This window comes from Coregonus clupeaformis, unplaced genomic scaffold (assembly GCF_020615455.1).
Source record: "Coregonus clupeaformis isolate EN_2021a unplaced genomic scaffold, ASM2061545v1 scaf0012, whole genome shotgun sequence".
Taxonomy (NCBI): domain Eukaryota; kingdom Metazoa; phylum Chordata; class Actinopteri; order Salmoniformes; family Salmonidae; genus Coregonus; species Coregonus clupeaformis.
Window position 1 is genome coordinate 1024151 of NW_025533467.1, and position 18240 is coordinate 1042390.

Below are 18240 nucleotides of genomic sequence, written 5' to 3' on the forward strand. Positions count from 1 at the left end.
ACACAGGCAGGTGCTAATGCAAACTGGGTACATCTGCTTAGTAGTTGTAAAACAGGTGGTTAAGTAAAGGCAGGTTTCTCCTTTAACAGTCAACAAGGCGTACATACACTCATAGATCACAGACCACAGCCACAACAATCACTACCAACTAAGATCTGATCTGAACTGATCTGAAATGGACAACTTATACACTCTTGGAAAAAAGGGTTCCAAAAGGGTTATTCGGCTGTTCCCATAGGAGAACCCCATAGGATAACTCTTTTGGGTTCCAGATAGCACCTTTTTCTCTAGGAGTGTAGTATCCATCATTTTAATTCATGAGGTATTTGGATTCAATGAAAATAATGAAGTAGGAAGCGGAAGAATAAGATGTAAGAGACAGAGAAGAGATGGAGAAACAGAAAGACTAGGGGGCTTCACAGATAAATAGAGATGTGAAGGGAATGAAAGAGAGAAGTGGAGGGAGAGAGATGTGGAGGAGGGGGAGAGGAGAATGAAAGATAAAGAACAGGGAAGATGAGGAGAAAGGCTGATAGAAACAGAAGAGATGGAGAGACATTGAGGAGAGGAGAGGAAGAGAAAGAAATAGAGAGAGGAAGAGGTGTGTCCTTACTCATTGTGATGATAGAGCCAGCCTGTCTCTCCTCTAGGCTACATGCTGTACTGTACTGTGCTCCTTCCCCGAGCCAGGGAAGACATGCACTGGAACATACTCCTATGATCCCCTATCTCCCTCCTCTCTCTCTCTCTCTCTCTCTCTCTCTCTCTCGCTCTCTCTCTGTCTCTCCCTCACACACACACACAGACACACGCACAGACCTTTTGCTGAGAGCTGAAGTACGTCACTTGATCAAATCCACCTCTTTCTCTATGTCTTTGTCTCTCTGTACCTACCTATTATATCCTACCTATTCTATTCTACTGAGCCATTTACTTTGTGTTCGAATTCTTATAATTTCTTATTTCTTATTGTTGTTGCATTGTCGAGAAGGAACCTGCAAGTAATTATTTTGTTGGATGGTGTATACCATGTGTATCCCGTACATACGACTAATAAAACTTGAAACTTGAAACCTACAGTACATTATGTTATGTCATGTTCAGTGTTAACATAGCCCTCCCCTCCCCTCCCCTCCACTCACACACTCTCACAAGAGCATCTGAGAATAGGAACAGATCAGCATTTAACTCCACAGCATTATAAGCAAGATTTCTAACACAGCTATGTCCATGAGAGTGTTTTAAATGTCTATTTCCACTATCAGGTGGTATATATTTCATATACATTGTACATATTAAAAGTATATTGTATTCTACTGCAGCAATGAGTCATACTGCTCCACTATGGGAAGGAACCCCATACCATCCCTATCACAAGGAAAACATAGTCTAACAAAAAAAGTTAATAATTTGTAATATTAAGGTATTATCAAGTGCTAATAAGTAGTGACAACAATCCAACAAATACAGAGCCACTCACACACCACACACACACCACACACCACACACACACATACATGCACACATACAGTACATGCATGCATGCAGGCACGCACGCACGCACACACAAACACAAAAAACACAAATCCCCAATGAGGAAGGTAAGAAGGAGCAATACAGCTGTATTTGTATAGATGTAAGGCGTGAAGCTGATGAGATATAGGAGGTTAAACACACCACCTCACCCTGGCCCTCCAAATGAGTCCCCACTTCTTCGTCAAACGTATTATTATTATTTTGAACGCAACTTCTTAGACTGTTTAAGCTAGAAACATAATTCAAACTTTAAAACGTGCAGAGCGGTCAGGACCAGTGTGCTTGCATACAACTTTTTGATATATTTAATACTTTTTAAACTATTAAGCTTTTTGTCCTTTTTTGTCCATCTTCATTCACTTTCATGGGATTTAGTCAACATTCTAAAGGTCCCATTGTGACATAATCAACTCCCAGACTTCCAACATTCCATTCATTGTGAACAATGATACTTTTGACACAAATCAGCTACTTTGACCACTTTCCGAAACAAGAAATCTTCCTTTACTTCTCACCTCTTCAGATCTGAAATCGTAACAAAAATATCTCCTAGCAATCTAACGATACAGCTGTTTAATAAACTGCATCAACCACATTTCCTCTAACGTTTTATAAACAACTGAAATGTTGACAACTTTTGCAGCACTTTAGACAAAAACTTAGAGGGTATGGCATCTTGGTCTACTTCTCGGCTATTTAAATCAGGAATCAGAACAGAATGATCTTCTACCAATCAAAAGTTACAGCTATTTGTCGGAGTTTAGCGTGACAAAAAGTAGCTAGCTAATGTTAGCTAACAGCTCTCTCATGTTTTGTCATTGAGCAGCCCAAACGGAGCTGTTGCTATGGATACTCACACACACAGAGGAGCGCATGGGGCAGCGCAGGCAAAAATTATGAGGAGGGTGAAGAGGGTGATTGAATTTAGAACAATAGTGTAATAATGATGAAGAATTGTGAACACCAAAATAGCAGCTACAAGGAGGCAGCCAAGGCAACAGCGCATCGTCTTCCTTCTCAGCATCGTGCACCGTGTTCTAAATAACTAAATTGGCTAGTTTGCCTGTCTGTAAAGGGCGGGCTGTATGTTGATCCAGCTGCTCTGATTGGATAGAGTGAAGCTCCCTCCATTGACTGGCTTCTTATTTCACCTATCACTTCTCATCTTATGTTTCGGTCTGATCATTTAGATTGCTGCTGCCTCCTGTTAGCCTGCTACTATGATAAATCAATCGGCGAAGACGTTTGCTAGCAAGCTATCAATGTGCATAATATCTAACAAGTGAAGCAAGAGTAGGGAAAGAAGAAGAAACGCTGATGAGCATTCTGACTGAGTGACAGCAAACTTGTCTGCCTGCTGCATGTTTTGAGGACAGGACACACAGACACATCTCCACACGCTGCTCCTAATCTGCATCTTTATGGGTCTATAAACCTGCAGGGAGATAGGTATTTTGCCAACATCTAGCTACTTAGGCATAATAAAACACTAGCTTCTCCCTGCTAACTGGTGGCTGGCATGCATTCACACACACATTATTCCATTTGCCGAGGGGTGTAAGAATCTACCCCCTGGCTTTTGGCATTCCCTCTGCTCCCATAATCATTGTGAAGAAGAGGCCCCTGAACCACAGTGTTGTTGTCAGTCTTGGACTCATGCACTGTAACCTGATTGAAGCTCTTAACTCTGATTTATCCACATAGAGCTTCTACAGAGGCCAGGGATCCCCTCTACTGGGCCAGGCACTAAACTGCAGCTGCCTGGCTGGTTGCTGCACTGACACGCTTACCAAGCCAGATTCATCACCAGACACAGAGCATGCAGAACCAGGCAATCAAACATACATCAAACATACAGAATGAAATAAAACACCCATACTCCCCATACTGAATTCACTGCATGAAATTATTAGGGTAAAAGAGACCAAAAAGGGTGCTGTTTAGGCGTGGTGATGAATCTAAATTATGTGGCAGTGTTATCTTAACCTTATTTCTCTCTCCTTTTTCTCACCAGTTCTTGAGATTTTCTTAAATAACAGCAAATCTCCACCCCTGCCACTCACGCTTGCTTGACCTGAAAACATTAATTTTAAAAACGGGGCTGGGTTGGGATTTTCATCTAACACACCAATACTGCACTCTATTGGACATGTTGAGAATTACAATACAGAAAAAATTTACTCATACTAGTAAAAGCCAATGAAACCAAATTAAAAGCCTCATAATAAAGACATCACAGAGATTGGTTCCCATAAGACTCGGAAGAAGACAAAGGAAATGGCCACTTTTAAATCTGGAGGCATCCCAAAAACCTTTTTGATACCCTTTCATTTTATTAGTGCTTGTGGAATGTGGTATGAGAGTACTGAATTGACACAAGATCCTTGGTTATGTCATTCACATGGTAACAAGAGATAGTGAAGAACTCTAAAGTTACCTGTCTTTTGATGAAGCTGGAGGTGGTGTCTGAGGACGTGCTGCCATCCGAACGTTTGAACCGACTTTTCCTCTTAGGCAACTTCCTGGGCAGCTTTGGCAGAGGAGAGAGGGATGAGAAAGGAAAGAAAGCAAGAGGGGCAAAGAGAGATGAGACAGGAATCAGACAGGAATCATATAAAAAGACAGGGGGAAAGAAAGGGTATAAACAAAGGTGAGGACAAAGTTATGAGGCAAGAGAACAAAGGGAAGGAGGAGGAGAGAGAGAGTAGTAAGGTAAAGGATGAAAGAGAATGAGAAAAGAAGAGAAGCGAGTGGAAGGGGAAGAGGGGATAGTCGATCGTACAAGATATCTGGCTTTGGCACCATTATTATAAACATTGTTGTCTCTTCACCCTGGAGTAGGCACATCAATGACGGAAGAGGAAGCGAGACATCCCACTCCTTCATTTTTTATGTTTCAATGGAAGTTAATGAACTTAGTAGACCAGACCCAGCTGCTATCACATTGGTGTCTATGGGAGAGCCACCCCCTTAAGTAGACAGGAAATTACCTTTTTTTTCAATGGTAAAAAGCCTGAGTGAACTATCGTAATTTATCCACTTTCTCTTTGGGCACATTCACCAGTGTTATGGCTGCAGTGCAGAGCTATAGATTGGTAGGTTTCACCTAGCCTATTATGCTTTCCTAAAACAAATGGCTTCAGTATATTAATATATTAGTGGCTTCAGTATATATTAATAAGTTATATCATATACATGTTTACGCAAGCATTTCTAAAGATAGAGACTAGAACAAGCCAAGTGCATCCTCAAATCTTCAAATCTACATTTCTCAAATCATACTGTATTGCATGGTGTTGTTCTGGCTGGATATATGTAATTACTGTCTGGCTAATAATAAGTGTGTCTAGTAGCCTAGTGGATCATACAGTGCCTTCAGAAAGTATTCACACCCCTCAACGTTTTCCACAATTTGTTGTGTTACAAAGTGGGATTAAAATGGATTTAATTGTCATTTTTGGTCAACGAGCTACACAAAATACGAGGGGGGCAAAGTAATGTCAAAGTGGAAGACTTATTAAAGATTTATTAAAATTGTATGAAAATAAAACACTTATATATCTTCTTTAGATAAGTATTCAACCCCCTGAGAAAATACATGTTAGAAACACCATTGGCAGCGATTACAGCTGTGAGTCTTTTTGGGTAAGTCTCTAAGAGTTTTGTACACCTGGATTGTACAATATTTGCACATTATTCTTTTTCAAATTCTCCAATCTCTGTCAAGTTGGTTGTTGATCATTGCTAGAAAGCCATTTTCAAGTCTTGTCATAGATTTTCAATTAGATTTAAGTCAAAACTGTAACTAAGCCACTCAGGAACATTCAATGTCGTCTTGGTAAGCAACTCCAGTGTAGATTTGGCCTTGTGTTTTAGGCCATTGTCCTGCTAAAAGGTGAACTCATCTCCCAGTGTGGAAGGAATACTGAACCAGATTTTCCTCTAGGATTTTGCTTGTGCTTAGCTGTATTCCGTTTCATTTTATCCTAAAGAACTTGTCACAGTTTTCTAAGCCAGAACCCAGAAGCAGACCAGGACAAGGTGAGTTGAAACGAAGGTGAGTATTTATTAACAGATTCAACAAAACGATGCAGAATAATCCAGGGGACAGAGCGGGCGGCGGAGATGAGTTGGTGGAGGTGCAGTGGCAGATCCAATAATGGCTCGGCAGCCGCCGACAACCAGGCAGGGGTTGGGTGAAGGTTCCGGGAGATTGACTGTAGATAGAAACAAACGGAGGTAAGTACACGACAAGCCAACAAGGTGCAAAACAACAAAACTAACGCTAGAAACTCAAGGGCTGATACGCTGACAAACATACTGTTCATGGCTAACGATCCGGCAGGGAATGGATGTCAGGTCAGAGCTTATGAAGGGTGATGATCAGGACCAGGTGTGCAGATCGCTGATGAGATGCAGGTGTGGGTAATCGGGAGATCTCCCGCCTAGCAACGTCGCCCGGCAACCAGGCCGGGAGCGTTCAAGAACCTTCAGGAACAGGAGATTCAGGGCAGAAAACTGGCAACACAGGCAGGAACCGACTCAGGACGCAGGGTTCATGACAGTACCCCCCCTCCGACGAACGCCACCGGGCGGACTACCCAGAGCGCCAGGATGGAGGCGGTAGAAGTCACGAAGGAGGTCAGCATCAAGGATCTGACGCCGAGGAATCCAACTCCTCTCTTCAGGCCCATACCCCTCCCAGTCCACGAGATACTGGAAACCCCGGCCCCGCCGTCTGGAATCCATAATGCGGCGCACCGTGTAGGCAGGACCACCTCCGATCATCCGAGGAGGAGGAGGAGGAGGCGGAGGGGGAAACAGAGGACTGAGGAGAACAGGCTTGAGGCAGGAGACATGAAAGGTGGGATGGACTCTGAGCGTTCTGGGTAACTTGAGTCGAACCGCAACAGGATTGATCACTTTCTCCACCACAAACGGACCAATGAACTTCGGTGACAGTTTCTTAGACTCAGTCCGCAGAGGAAGATCCTGTGTGGCCAACCAGACCCTATCTCCGATGGTATAGGTGGGGGCGGGAATCCGGCGACGATTCGCCTGGAGCTGATACCGGTCAGAAACTCTAAGGAGGGCCTTTCTGGCCCGATGCCAGGTCCGGTGGCAACGACGAATTTGGGCCTGAACAGAGGGCACTGAGAGATCCCTCTCCTGAGAAGGAAACAAGGGAGGTTGGTAGCCATACAGGCACTGGAAGGGAGACATCCCAGTGGCAGATGTAGGGAGAGTATTGTGGGCATACTCAACCCAAGGCAACTGAGAGACCCAGGAGGTGGGGTTGGAGGAGACAAGGCAGCGTAGCGTGGATTCCATCTTCTGGTTGGCTCTCTCCGCCTGACCATTAGATTGGGGGTGAAAACCAGATGTGAGACTGACTGTAGCTCCAATGGCCAAACAGAAGGACTTCCAGACAGCAGAGGTAAACTGAGGACCACGGTCGGAAACTATGTCACTGGGCAACCCGTGGACCCTGAAAATCTCCCTAACCAGGATCTCGGACGTCTCAGAGGCAGAGGGAAGCTTGGAAATGGGCACAAAGTGGGCGAACTTGCTGAATCTGTCCACGATAGTCAGAATGACCGTGTTCCCCTCAGAAGAGGGCAACCCAGTGACAAAGTCCAGGGCCAGATGCGACCATGGTCGCCGGGGAATAGGGAGGGGGTGAAGTAGTCCAGAGCTGGGCCGATTGGCACTCTTATTCTGCGCACACACTGGACAGGCAGCAACAAACCTCCGAGTATCTTCTCCCATGGCAGGCCACCAAAATCGTCTGCGAAGTAACGCCATCGTCCGAGCCACGCCAGGGTGACAAGCCATCTTGCTGGCGTGGGACCATTGGAGGACAGCAGAACGAACCGACTCAGGCACAAACAACCGACCGGGTGGACCGTTACCGGGACCGGGCTGCGTCCGAAGGGCCGCCATAACCTCCTCCTCAATCCTCCACATAACTGCTCCCACGACACAGTTCCGGGGAAGAATCGTCTCGGTCTTGGCCCCACTCTCCTCCGTCTTGGAGAACAGCCGGGACAAGGCGTCCGCCTTGCCGTTCTTAGACCCAGGTCGGAACATCAGGGAAAAATTAAAGCGTCCGAAAAACAAAGCCCACCTGGCCTGATGGGAGTTGAGACGTCTAGCCGATTGCAGGTAAGCAAGATTCTTGTGGTCAGTCCAGACAATAAACGGTTGCTCCGCCCCCTCCAACCAGTGGCGCCACTCCTCCAAGGCAAGCTTCACTGCGAGAAGCTCCCGGTTACCCACATCGTAGTTCCTCTCTGCAGACGAAAGACGACGAGAGTAGTAGGCGCAGGGATGGAGTTTACCGTCAGTGGAGCATCGCTGGGACAGGATGGCGCCAACCCCCACATCAGACGCATCCACTTCAACAACGAACTGACGGGCCGTGTCAGGTTGAGAGAGAATCGGTGCGTTGGTGAATCGCCTCTTCAAATCCAGGAACGCTCGGTCCGCCTCAGGATTCCAACTGAAGGTCCTGGTACTGGAAGTCAGGGCAGTTAAAGGAGCGGCCACACGGCTGTAATCCCGGATGAATCTGCGATAGAAATTCGCAAACCCCAGAAACCTCTGGAGCTGCAATCTCGTACCGGGCTGGGCCCAATCCAGAACCGCCCTAACCTTCTCCTGGTCCATCCTAATCTCTTCCCTGGAGATGATGTACCCGAGGAAGGATGTAGTGTGGGCGTGAAACTCACACTTCTCGGCCTTCACGAACAGGCGATTCTCCAACAATCGCTGCAGAACCTACCTGACATGCTGGACGTGGCTGGAAGGTTCCTTCGAGAAAATAAGAATGTCATCCAGGTAAACAAACACAAAGAGACCGATCATATCTCTCAGGACGTCATTCACCATACTCTGGAACACTGCTGGAGCATTGGTCAGTCCAAACGGCATCACCTGATACTCGAAGTGACCCATCGGTGTATTGAAACCCGTCAACCACTCGTCCCCCTCTCTGATCCGGACCAGGTGATACGCATTGCGTAGGTCCAGCTTGGTGAACACAGTAGCACCCTGTAAGGAGTCGAAAGCAGAGCTCATCAAGGGCAGGGGATACTTGTTCTTGACCGTGATATCATTCAACCCCCGATAATCAATACACGGTCGAAGAGAGCCATCCTTCTTACCCACAAAGAAGAATCCTGCCCCCAGGGGTGATGACGAGGGACGAATGAGACCAGCAGCTAGGGACTCCTTGATGTAGGTCTCCAAAGCCTCACGTTCAGGTCGTGAGATGCTGTATAACCGTCCCTTGGGATAGACAGCTCCAGGGAACAGGTTTATGGCACAATCATATGGTCGGTGGGGAGGGAGTGACAGAGCCCTCTGCTTACTGAACACTTCCCCCAAATCGTGATATGTCTCAGGAACCAGGGACAAATCTGGGGGTTTAGCCTCAATCACCTGACTGGGAACAGAATGGGAACAGGCAGTCTTGAGGCAGTTAGCATGACAATCAATGCTCCAACTAGTTACCTTGCCAGTCACCCAATCGAACGTGGGATTGTGTTCCTTCAGCCAGGGGTATCCAAGGACCAGAGGAACATGGGAAGAAGGCAGAATGAAGAATGAGATAACCTCAGAATGATTCCCTGACAACAGCATCTTAACCGGTTCAGTCCTCATCGTGATACGTGCCAGACTACTGCCGTTCAGAGTGGTAGCTTCAATGGCTTCCGGTAATCGCTCCTTGGAAAGCCCCAGCTGTTCCACCACGTCAGCATCAATAAAGCTTCCATCGGCACCTGAATCGACGAAAGCGTTAATCGCTAAACTCTGACTCCTGTTCATGAGGGTAGCCGGGAAACGGGGTCTGACAGAGGTATTGAGAGGTTGAAACTGGCTCGCTAAAAGTCCTCCCAACTTTAGCGAGCCGAGCAGTTTGACGACCGCCGGGAACAAGTGGAGATGTAATGTCCCGAACTACCACAGTAGAGGCAGCGGTTGGTCTTACGTCTATGTTGGCGCTCCTCCTTGGTTAACCCGTGCCGCCCCACTTGCATGGGTTCAGAATCTGGAGGTAGGACCTCTCCACTAATCCTGTGTGGTGGACAATGATCGACGCATTCTGGTCCACCCCCTGACCCGACTGGAAACTGAGAAGCTGATTGATTGGACGGGCCCCATTGCTTCTCCCTCCTTCTCTCTCGAACTCTGTTATCCACCCGAATAGACAAGGCTACCAAGCTGTCCAGGTCACTAGGCTCCGGATAGGAGATCAACTCATCCTTGAGTTGCTCCGACAGCCCCTGGTAAAAGGCCGCTTGCAGTGACTCCTCATTCCACCCACTCTCCACAGCCAATGTCCTGAATTCGATAACGAAGTCGGCAACGCTGCGAGTTCCTTGGCGAAGAGAAAACAGGCGCTTAGCTGCGTCCTTACCTCGGACGGGATGGTCAAACAGCTTCCTCATCTCGGCCGTGAACTCCTGGTATGAAGCCATGCAGGTGTCCTGTCGTTCCCATACGGCTGAAGCCCACTCCAGAGCTCTACCACGCAGCAATTCAATGACAAAGGCTATCCTAGCCTTGTCTGTGGCATAAGAGTGGGGCTGTAGATCGAACACTAATCCACACTGCATAAGAAAAGAACGGCATCTTCCCAACTCCCCCTCATATTTATCAGGCGTCGGAACCTTGGGCTCACGGAAGGGCACAGCTCCAGAAGCGGCAGGCGAGATGGGTGAAACCGGTAGTGGATTCTCCACCGGCAAACTGAGCTGAGCCTGGATCTTCGTCAGACTGGTAGAAAAGTTCCGAACTGACAACGCTATCTCCTGTAGTGCTGTGCTATGTTGTCCCAACATCCTCTCCTGATGGGTAACGGCATGGCGAACAGAGTCCAGGTCCGCTGGGTTCATTTCTGGCCGGATCGTTCTGTCACGGTTTTCTAAGCCAGAACCCAGAAGCAGACCAGGACAAGGTGAGTTGAAACGAAGGTGAGTATTTATTAACAGATTCAACAAAACGATGCAGAATAATCCAGGGGACAGAGCGGGCGGCGGAGATGAGTTGGTGGAGGTGCAGTGGCAGATCCAATAATGGCTCGGCAGCCGCCGACAACCAGGCAGGGGTTGGGTGAAGTTTCCGGGAGATTGACTGTAGATAGAAACAAACGGAGGTAAGTACACGACAAGCCAACAAGGTGCAAAACAACAAAACTAACGCTAGAAACTCAAGGGCTGATACGCTGACAAACATACTGTTCATGGCTAACGATCCGGCAGGGAATGGATGTCAGGTCAGAGCTTATGAAGGGTGATGATCAGGACCAGGTGTGCAGATCGCTGATGAGATGCAGGTGCGGGTAATCGGGAGATCTCCCGCCTAGCAACGTCGCCCGGCAACCAGGCCGGGAGCGTTCAAGAACCTTCAGGAACAGGAGATTCAGGGCAGAAAACTGGCAACACAGGCAGGAACCGACTCAGGACGCAGGGTTCATGACAGAACTCAAGCATACCCATAACATGATGCAGCCACCACCATGCTTAAAAAGTGTGTTCTCTTGGATTTGCCCCAAACATAACACTTTACATTCAGGACAAAACGTTTATTTCTTTGCCACATGTTTTGCAGTATGACTTACCTTGTTGCAAACAGGATGCATGTTTTGGAATATTTTTATTTTGTACAGACTTCCTTCTTTTCACTCTGTCATTTAGGTTAGTATGCGCCACTCCACGCTGATCCTCAACACGGGGGCCCCTCAGGGGTGCGTGCTCAGTCCCCTCCTGTACTCCCTGTTCACTCTTGACTGCATGGCCAGGCACGACTCCAACACCAACATTAAGTTTGCCGATGACACAACAGTGGTAGGCCTGATCACCGAAAGCGACAAGACATCCTATAGGGAGGAGGTCAGAGACCTGGCCATGTGGTGCCAGGACAACAACCTCTCCCTCAACGTGATCAAGACAAAGGAGATGATTGTGGACTACAGGAAAAAGAAGAGGAGCTTCAAGTTCCTTTGTGTCCACATCACCAACAAACTAACATGGTCCAAGCACACCAAGACAGTCATGAAGAGGCCATGACAAAACCTATTCCCCCTCAGGAGACTGAAAGGATTTGGCATGGGTCCTCAGATCCTCAAAAGGTTCTACAGCTGCACCATTGAGAGCATCCTGACTGTTTGCATCACTGCCTGGTATGGCAACTGCTCGGCCTCCAACCGCAAGGCACTACAGAGGGTAGTGCGTACGGCCCAGTACATCACTGGGGCCAAGCTTCCTGCCATCCTGGACCTCTATACCAGGCGGTGTCAGAGGAAGGCCCTAAAAATTGTCAAAGACTCCAGCCACCCTAGTCATAGACTGTTCTCTCTGCTACCGCACGGCAAGCGGTACTGGAGCGCCAAGTCTAGGTCCAAGAGGCTTCTAAACAGCTTCTACCCCCAAGCCATAAGTCTCCTGAACATCTAACCAAATGGCTACCCAGACTATTTGCATTGCCCCCCCCCCTTTACGCTGCTGCTACTCTCTGTTTATTATCTATGCATTGTTATTCAATAACTCTACCTACATGTACAGTTTACCTCAATTACCCTGACTAACCGGTACCCCCGCACATTGACTCTGTGCTGGTACCCCCTGCATATAGCCTTGCTATTGTTATCTTACTATTGTTTCACAACCATTAAACTGTAACTGTTTTAAAATCACCATTGGCCTCATGGTGAAATCCCTGAGCAGTTTTCTTCCTCTCCGGCAACTGAGTTAGGAAGGACGCCTGTATCTTTGAAGTGACTGGGCGTATTGATACACCATCCAAAGCCTAATTAATAACTTCACCATGCTCAAAGGGATATTCAGCATCTGCTTTTTTTATTTTCTACACATCTACCAATCGGTGTCCTTCTTTGCGAGGCATTGTAAAACCTCCATGGTCTTTGTGGTTGAATCTGTGCTTGAAATTCACTACTCGATTCAGGGACCTTACAGATAATTGAAATTGTGGGGTACAGAGATGGGGTAGTCATTCAAAAATCATGTTAACCAATATTATTGAACACACAATGAGTCCATGCAACTTATTATGTGATTTGTTAAGCACAATTCTACTTCAGAAAGTATTTAGGCTTGCCATTATTATTTATTTTTTATTATTAATTTCCACTGTGACATTTTGGGGTATTGTGTGTAGATCAGTCACACAAAATCTCAATTTAATCAACTCAATTTGACAACTCAACCAAATGTAAATCAAAACTAGACGTTAAAATTAAGTCTGTGCCCAGAGGACTGTGATTGCGAGCGGAGCATTTTAATGGAGGAAAGGTTTTTGGACCTGAAAATGGACATGCATTCACTATACAGAATATGGACAAACTGTTAAACATAATATCGCACTGTAGGCCAATGAATCCCCGAAGTCTCTTTAATGCCAAAACCAGATGGTAGAGTGCTTTTGCAATGGTGTTTCAATAAAAGCGCTCGCAGACATAGGCTACAGGTGATCTAAACTACTCCAACATACACCTGTCAAGAAGTGCTTGATATTTACGGTTTATTTCCAGCTACAGATGAATATAAGACACATGATAATATTGATCTGATTTGGTTGAGTACAACGCATTATAGGCAGAGCTTAAGCAGGAAATGCATTAAAATAAATAATAAAACACCATTGCACAATGCTTAGATAATCAGAGGCCTGAATTGGGGTTAGAAATCAGTGAGTGAAGAACCCACTTCAGCAATGAACATTGTATCAAATGATCTTGTCTACTTTGTCTCTATAACGACAATTAAATTGCATAGACAACTTATAATGTTCAACGGATAACATATCATATCGTGTGGCATAGCCAATTGCTTATAATGCTGTATTGGCATCAATCGGCAGTTTAACTGGCGTAGGTAGAAAGTAATGCCAAGGCTGTACGCTTTCATTTAAACAACAAGTAGCAAGATGTTCACCATTTTAAAGCTCTACTTTGCTGAGTGCCATGGAATCCAAAAAGAAGAGACCCTTACCTGAAAATGGTGAGACTGTGAGCCTGTTCCGACACCAGACAGTGGGTCTGCGGACGATTTTGACATTTTGACTTGCACCATCTATTTGAGAGCCCAGGGAGGCGGGATGCACACAGACATGGGTCATTGGAAGAAGCAGTGATACCAAATAAATGTGCAGTGAAGAGGAAGGGTGTACGGTAGTAGAATAGTGTGAGGGTGTAGGGGCGATAGCTCTACATGGATGTATGATAAACAAAATTTACTATATAAAAAGATATCGAGTCAAGATGTTTACTATAGTAGAAGATAAGCTCTCAGTTGCTGTCAATCGAGCATCCCAGTAGCCTATATATGCGTCGCATCCTCGTGCTCTCTCTTTCTCACTCTGCACGCGCTTTGAGAGGGTCTTGCTGGTTTACAGAAGGCGGCTTAATTGGCATCACAACTAATCCGTACAGAAATGAAATGTTTCTGTTTTTCAAGCTGGTATTATAAAGTGTAGGTTATACATTTGTGCAAATGATATTTTTTTAAATAAACAACAACAGACATATTGTTTTAGGACTATTTCAATACTGTATAAAGGCTTGGTGTTTCCTATATGATTATGGTTGAATTATGTGTTTCATAATTTGGAATACCCTTTAAACTATAGTTATCTAGTAGGCCCTATAGGTCAGGGGGATACTGGGGACAGGTGTAACATAAATTGTGTTTTCTTTTACTATTTATGATGAAAATGTACCATAATAACAATTCATCTACCAACCTCCAGAGTGGCGCAGTGGTCTAAGGCACTGCATCGCAGTGCTATCTGTGCCACTAGAGATCCTGGTTTGAATCCAGGCTCTGTCGTAGCCGGCCGCGACCGGGAGACCCATGGGGCGGCGCACAATTGGCCCAGCGTCGTCCAAGGTAGGGGAAGGAATGGCCGGCAGGGATGTAGCTCAGTTGGTAGAGCATGGTGTTTGCAACGCCAGGGTTGTGGGTTCGATTCCCACGGGGGGCCAGTATGCACTCACTAACTGTAAGTCGCTCTGGATAAGAGCATCTGCTAAATGACATAAATGTAACTATTGGCAGAATTAAGAGTAGGCTAGGTCTACACTATTAGTCGAGGTTAGTTGTAACCATGGAATGGGTCAGTTATAGCACTTTTTTTCATGCTAAATGTGAGAGTGGATTTAACAAGTTTGTCCTCTTACATAACTATATTGATGAATATGCATTATCAAAAATATATGTAAAAAATTCAGTAGGTCATATACGATTTTGATAATTTTTCTTTCACATTTACAGACCTACAGTACCAGTCAAAAGTTTGGACACAGTAATATTGATTGGTCACATTCCCTTCATAACATATGGTGATATTCTATGTGTGATATGTGTAATGATACATGATATGTGAATATACTGCAAATGTATGCTGCTAACATGTACAGTACCAGTCAAAAGTTTGGACACACCTACTCATTCAAGGGTTTTTCTTTATTTTTACTATTTTCTACATTGTAGAATAATAGTGAAGACATCAAAACTATGCAATAACACATATGGAATCATGTAGTAACCAAATAAGTGTTAAAAATAATCAAAATATACAGTGAGGGAAAAAAGTATTTGATCCCCTGCTGATTTTGTACGTTTGCCCACTGACAAAGAAATGATCAGTCTATAAATTTAATGGTAGGTTTATTTGAACAGTGAGAGACAGAATAACAACAAAAAAATCCAGAAAAACGCATGTCAAAAATGTTATAAATTGATTTGCATTTTAATGAGGGAAATAAGTATTTGACCCCTCTGCAAAACATGACTTAGTACTTGGTGGCAAAACCCTTGTTGGCAATCACAGAGGTCAGATGTTTCTTGTAGTTGGCCACCAGGTTTGCACACATCTCAGGAGGGATTTTGTCCCACTCCTCTTTGCAGATCTTCTCCAAGTCATTAAGGTTTCGAGGTTGACGTTTGGCAACTCGAACCTTCAGCTCCCTCCACAGATTTTCTATGGGATTAAGGTCTGGAGACTGGCTAGGCCACTCCAGGACCTTAATGTGCTTCTTCTTGAGCCACTCCTTTGTTGCCTTGGCCGTGTGTTTTGGGTCATTGTCATGCTGGAATACCCATCCACGACCCATTTTTAATGCCCTGGCTGAGGGAAGGAGGTTCTCACCCAAGATTTGACGGTACATGGCCCCGTCCATCGTCCCTTTGATGCGGTGAAGTTGTCCTGTCCCCTTAGCAGAAAAACACCCCCAAAGCACAATGTTTCCACCTCCATGTTTGACGGTGGGGATGGTGTTCTTGGGGTCATAGACAGCATTCCTCCTCCTCCAAACACGGTGAGTTGAGTTGATGCCAAAGAGCTCCATTTTGGTCTCATCTGACCACAACACTTTCACCCAGTTCTCCTCTGAATCATTCAGATGTTCATTGGCAAACTTCAGATGGTCATGTATTTGTGCTTTCTTGAGCAGGGGGACCTTGCGGGCGCTGCAGGATTTCAGTCCTTCACGGCGTAGTGTGTTACCAATTGTTTTCTTGGTGACTATGGTCCCAGCTGCCTTGAGATCATTGACAAGATCCTCCTGTGTAGTTCTGGGCTGATTCCTCACCGTTCTCATGATCATTGCAACTCCACGAGGTGAGATCTTGCATGGAGCCCCAGGCTGAGGGAGATTGACAGTTATTTTGTGTTTCTTCCATTTGCGAATAATCGCACCAACTGTTGTCACCTTCTCACCAAGCTGCTTGGCGATGGTCTTGTAGCCCATTCCAGCCTTGTGTAGGTCTACAATCTTGTCCCTGACATCCTTGGAGAGCTCTTTGGTCTTGGCCATGGTGGAGAGTTTGGAATCTGATTGATTGATTGCTTCTGTGGACAGGTGTCTTTTATACAGGTAACAAGCTGAGATTAGGAGCACTCCCTTTAAGAGTGTGCTCCTAATCTCATCTCGTTACCTGTATAAAAGACACCTGGGAGCCAGAAATCTTTCTGATTGATAGGGGGTCAAATACTTATTTCCCTAATTAAAATGCAAATCAATGTAGAAAATATTTGACATGCGTTTTTCTGGAATATTTTGTTGTCATTCTGTCTCTCACTGTTCAAATAAACCTACCATTAAAATGATAGACTGATCATATCTTTGTCAGTGGGCAAACGTACAAAATCAGCAGGGGATCAAATACTTTTTTCCCTCACTCTATTTTATATCAGAGATTCTTCAAAGTAGCCACCCTTTGCCTTGATGACAGCTTTGCACACTCTTGGCATTCTCTCAACCAGCTTCATGAGGTAGTCACCTGGAATGCATTTCAATTAACAGGTGTGCCTTCTTAAAAGTTAATTTGTGGAATTTCTTTCCTTCTTAATGCGTTTGAGCCAATCAGTTGTGTTGTGACAAGGTAGGGGTGGTATACAGAAGATAGCCCTATTTGGTAAAAGACAAAGTCCATATTATGGCAAGAACAGCTCAAATAAGAAAAGAGAAATGACAGTCCTGTTAGGCCTACTGCTGCTAGGTAGCTCTCTCTCTGCTCTCCCCCTCCCCTCTGTCTGTTCTTGATTGCAGGAGTGAAGTCTGGTGTGCGGGAGTCAGGGTTCCAGCTGCAGCTCATTCACCATAATCACCTCAGCCTTTAAGACCCGGTCAAACTTGCCACTCATCGTCAGATCATAGTCAAGACAACCATGTTAGTCTCGCTGCTGATTCCACCTGCTTGTTTTCGCTCTTTGTGTTTTTGGCCTGTTCTATTTACATTTCTCCTGTGCCACAGATTATTGGAACCTGACTCCTGCCTCCGCTTCACTCCTGCCACCACCATTCCGTTTACCACTACTGGACTTCCCTTTTGGACTCCCCCCGGACACTAGGACGTTACGGTACCACTCCTGCTCAGAACCTGGATCTGTTACCCTCCCTGTAGACCTGGACTTGCTCTTCCCCCTATTTTTGGAAACCTGGACAATTTTACTTTGCAATAAACCTGTTAAACCTTCTCTGGCTCGGTGTAGTTGTCTGCATTTGGGTTCATATCCAGTTAAATCATGACAGTATGATCTGACCAACATGAACCCAGCAGACAGCAGCTCAGATACCACCCCAGAGTGCACTCAAATTCGGACTGCCATAGCCAATCAGGGCATTTTACTTGGCCAACATGATACTTTGTTTAAGACTATTTCTGAGAACAGACAGATGCTGCTTAATCAAGTTCAAGTACTCACCAATCAAGTGTCTGCCCTTACTACCCAAGTTAATAATGCACCCCTCGGGGGCGCTAGAGAGCGTGCTATGGAGTAGACGTGCATTGCTAGAGCTCCGCTCAATTTTGAAACAAATTAATATTTATCTTAACCTCTCACAACCTATAACTTCAAACAAATATGACAAAGGGAAAAGGCAACAAAAAAGGGGGCGCTAAACAAGATAATTGGAATGAGATAGACAACGAACCAATTTCAACGTCGCCGACCCACGAGGAGCTAGCTGAAGAGGCTAGCTTCCAAGAGTTCCCCACAGATCCTACTCAAAGTGACATACTGGCTGCCATAAACGCACTAAGCAAGAAGGTGGACACAAGGTTGGCTGATATCTCAAAGAGTATTGGGACTTTGGCCGAAACTGTGAAGGCAACTAAGGGAAGGGTGCACGAGGTTGAGCAGACGACAATCGATCACGAGGCCAGGCTACAGGACATA

General features: G+C 45.6%; 1 protein-coding gene across 1 annotated transcript in view; it reads right to left on the bottom strand.

The window, feature by feature from the left end:
- Positions 1 to 13616, bottom strand: part of LOC121546445 (voltage-dependent L-type calcium channel subunit beta-3-like) — a 36746-nt gene extending 23130 nt beyond the window's left edge. Inside the window, exons 1-2 of the mRNA XM_041857725.2 lie at positions 13551 to 13616; positions 3974 to 4066 (exon numbers count right to left, since the gene is read on the bottom strand). Of these exons, the coding sequence (XP_041713659.1) occupies positions 3974 to 4066; positions 13551 to 13616 (159 nt within the window). The remainder of the gene's footprint in view (positions 1 to 3973; positions 4067 to 13550) is intronic.
- Positions 13617 to 18240: the final 4624 nt, after the last annotated feature.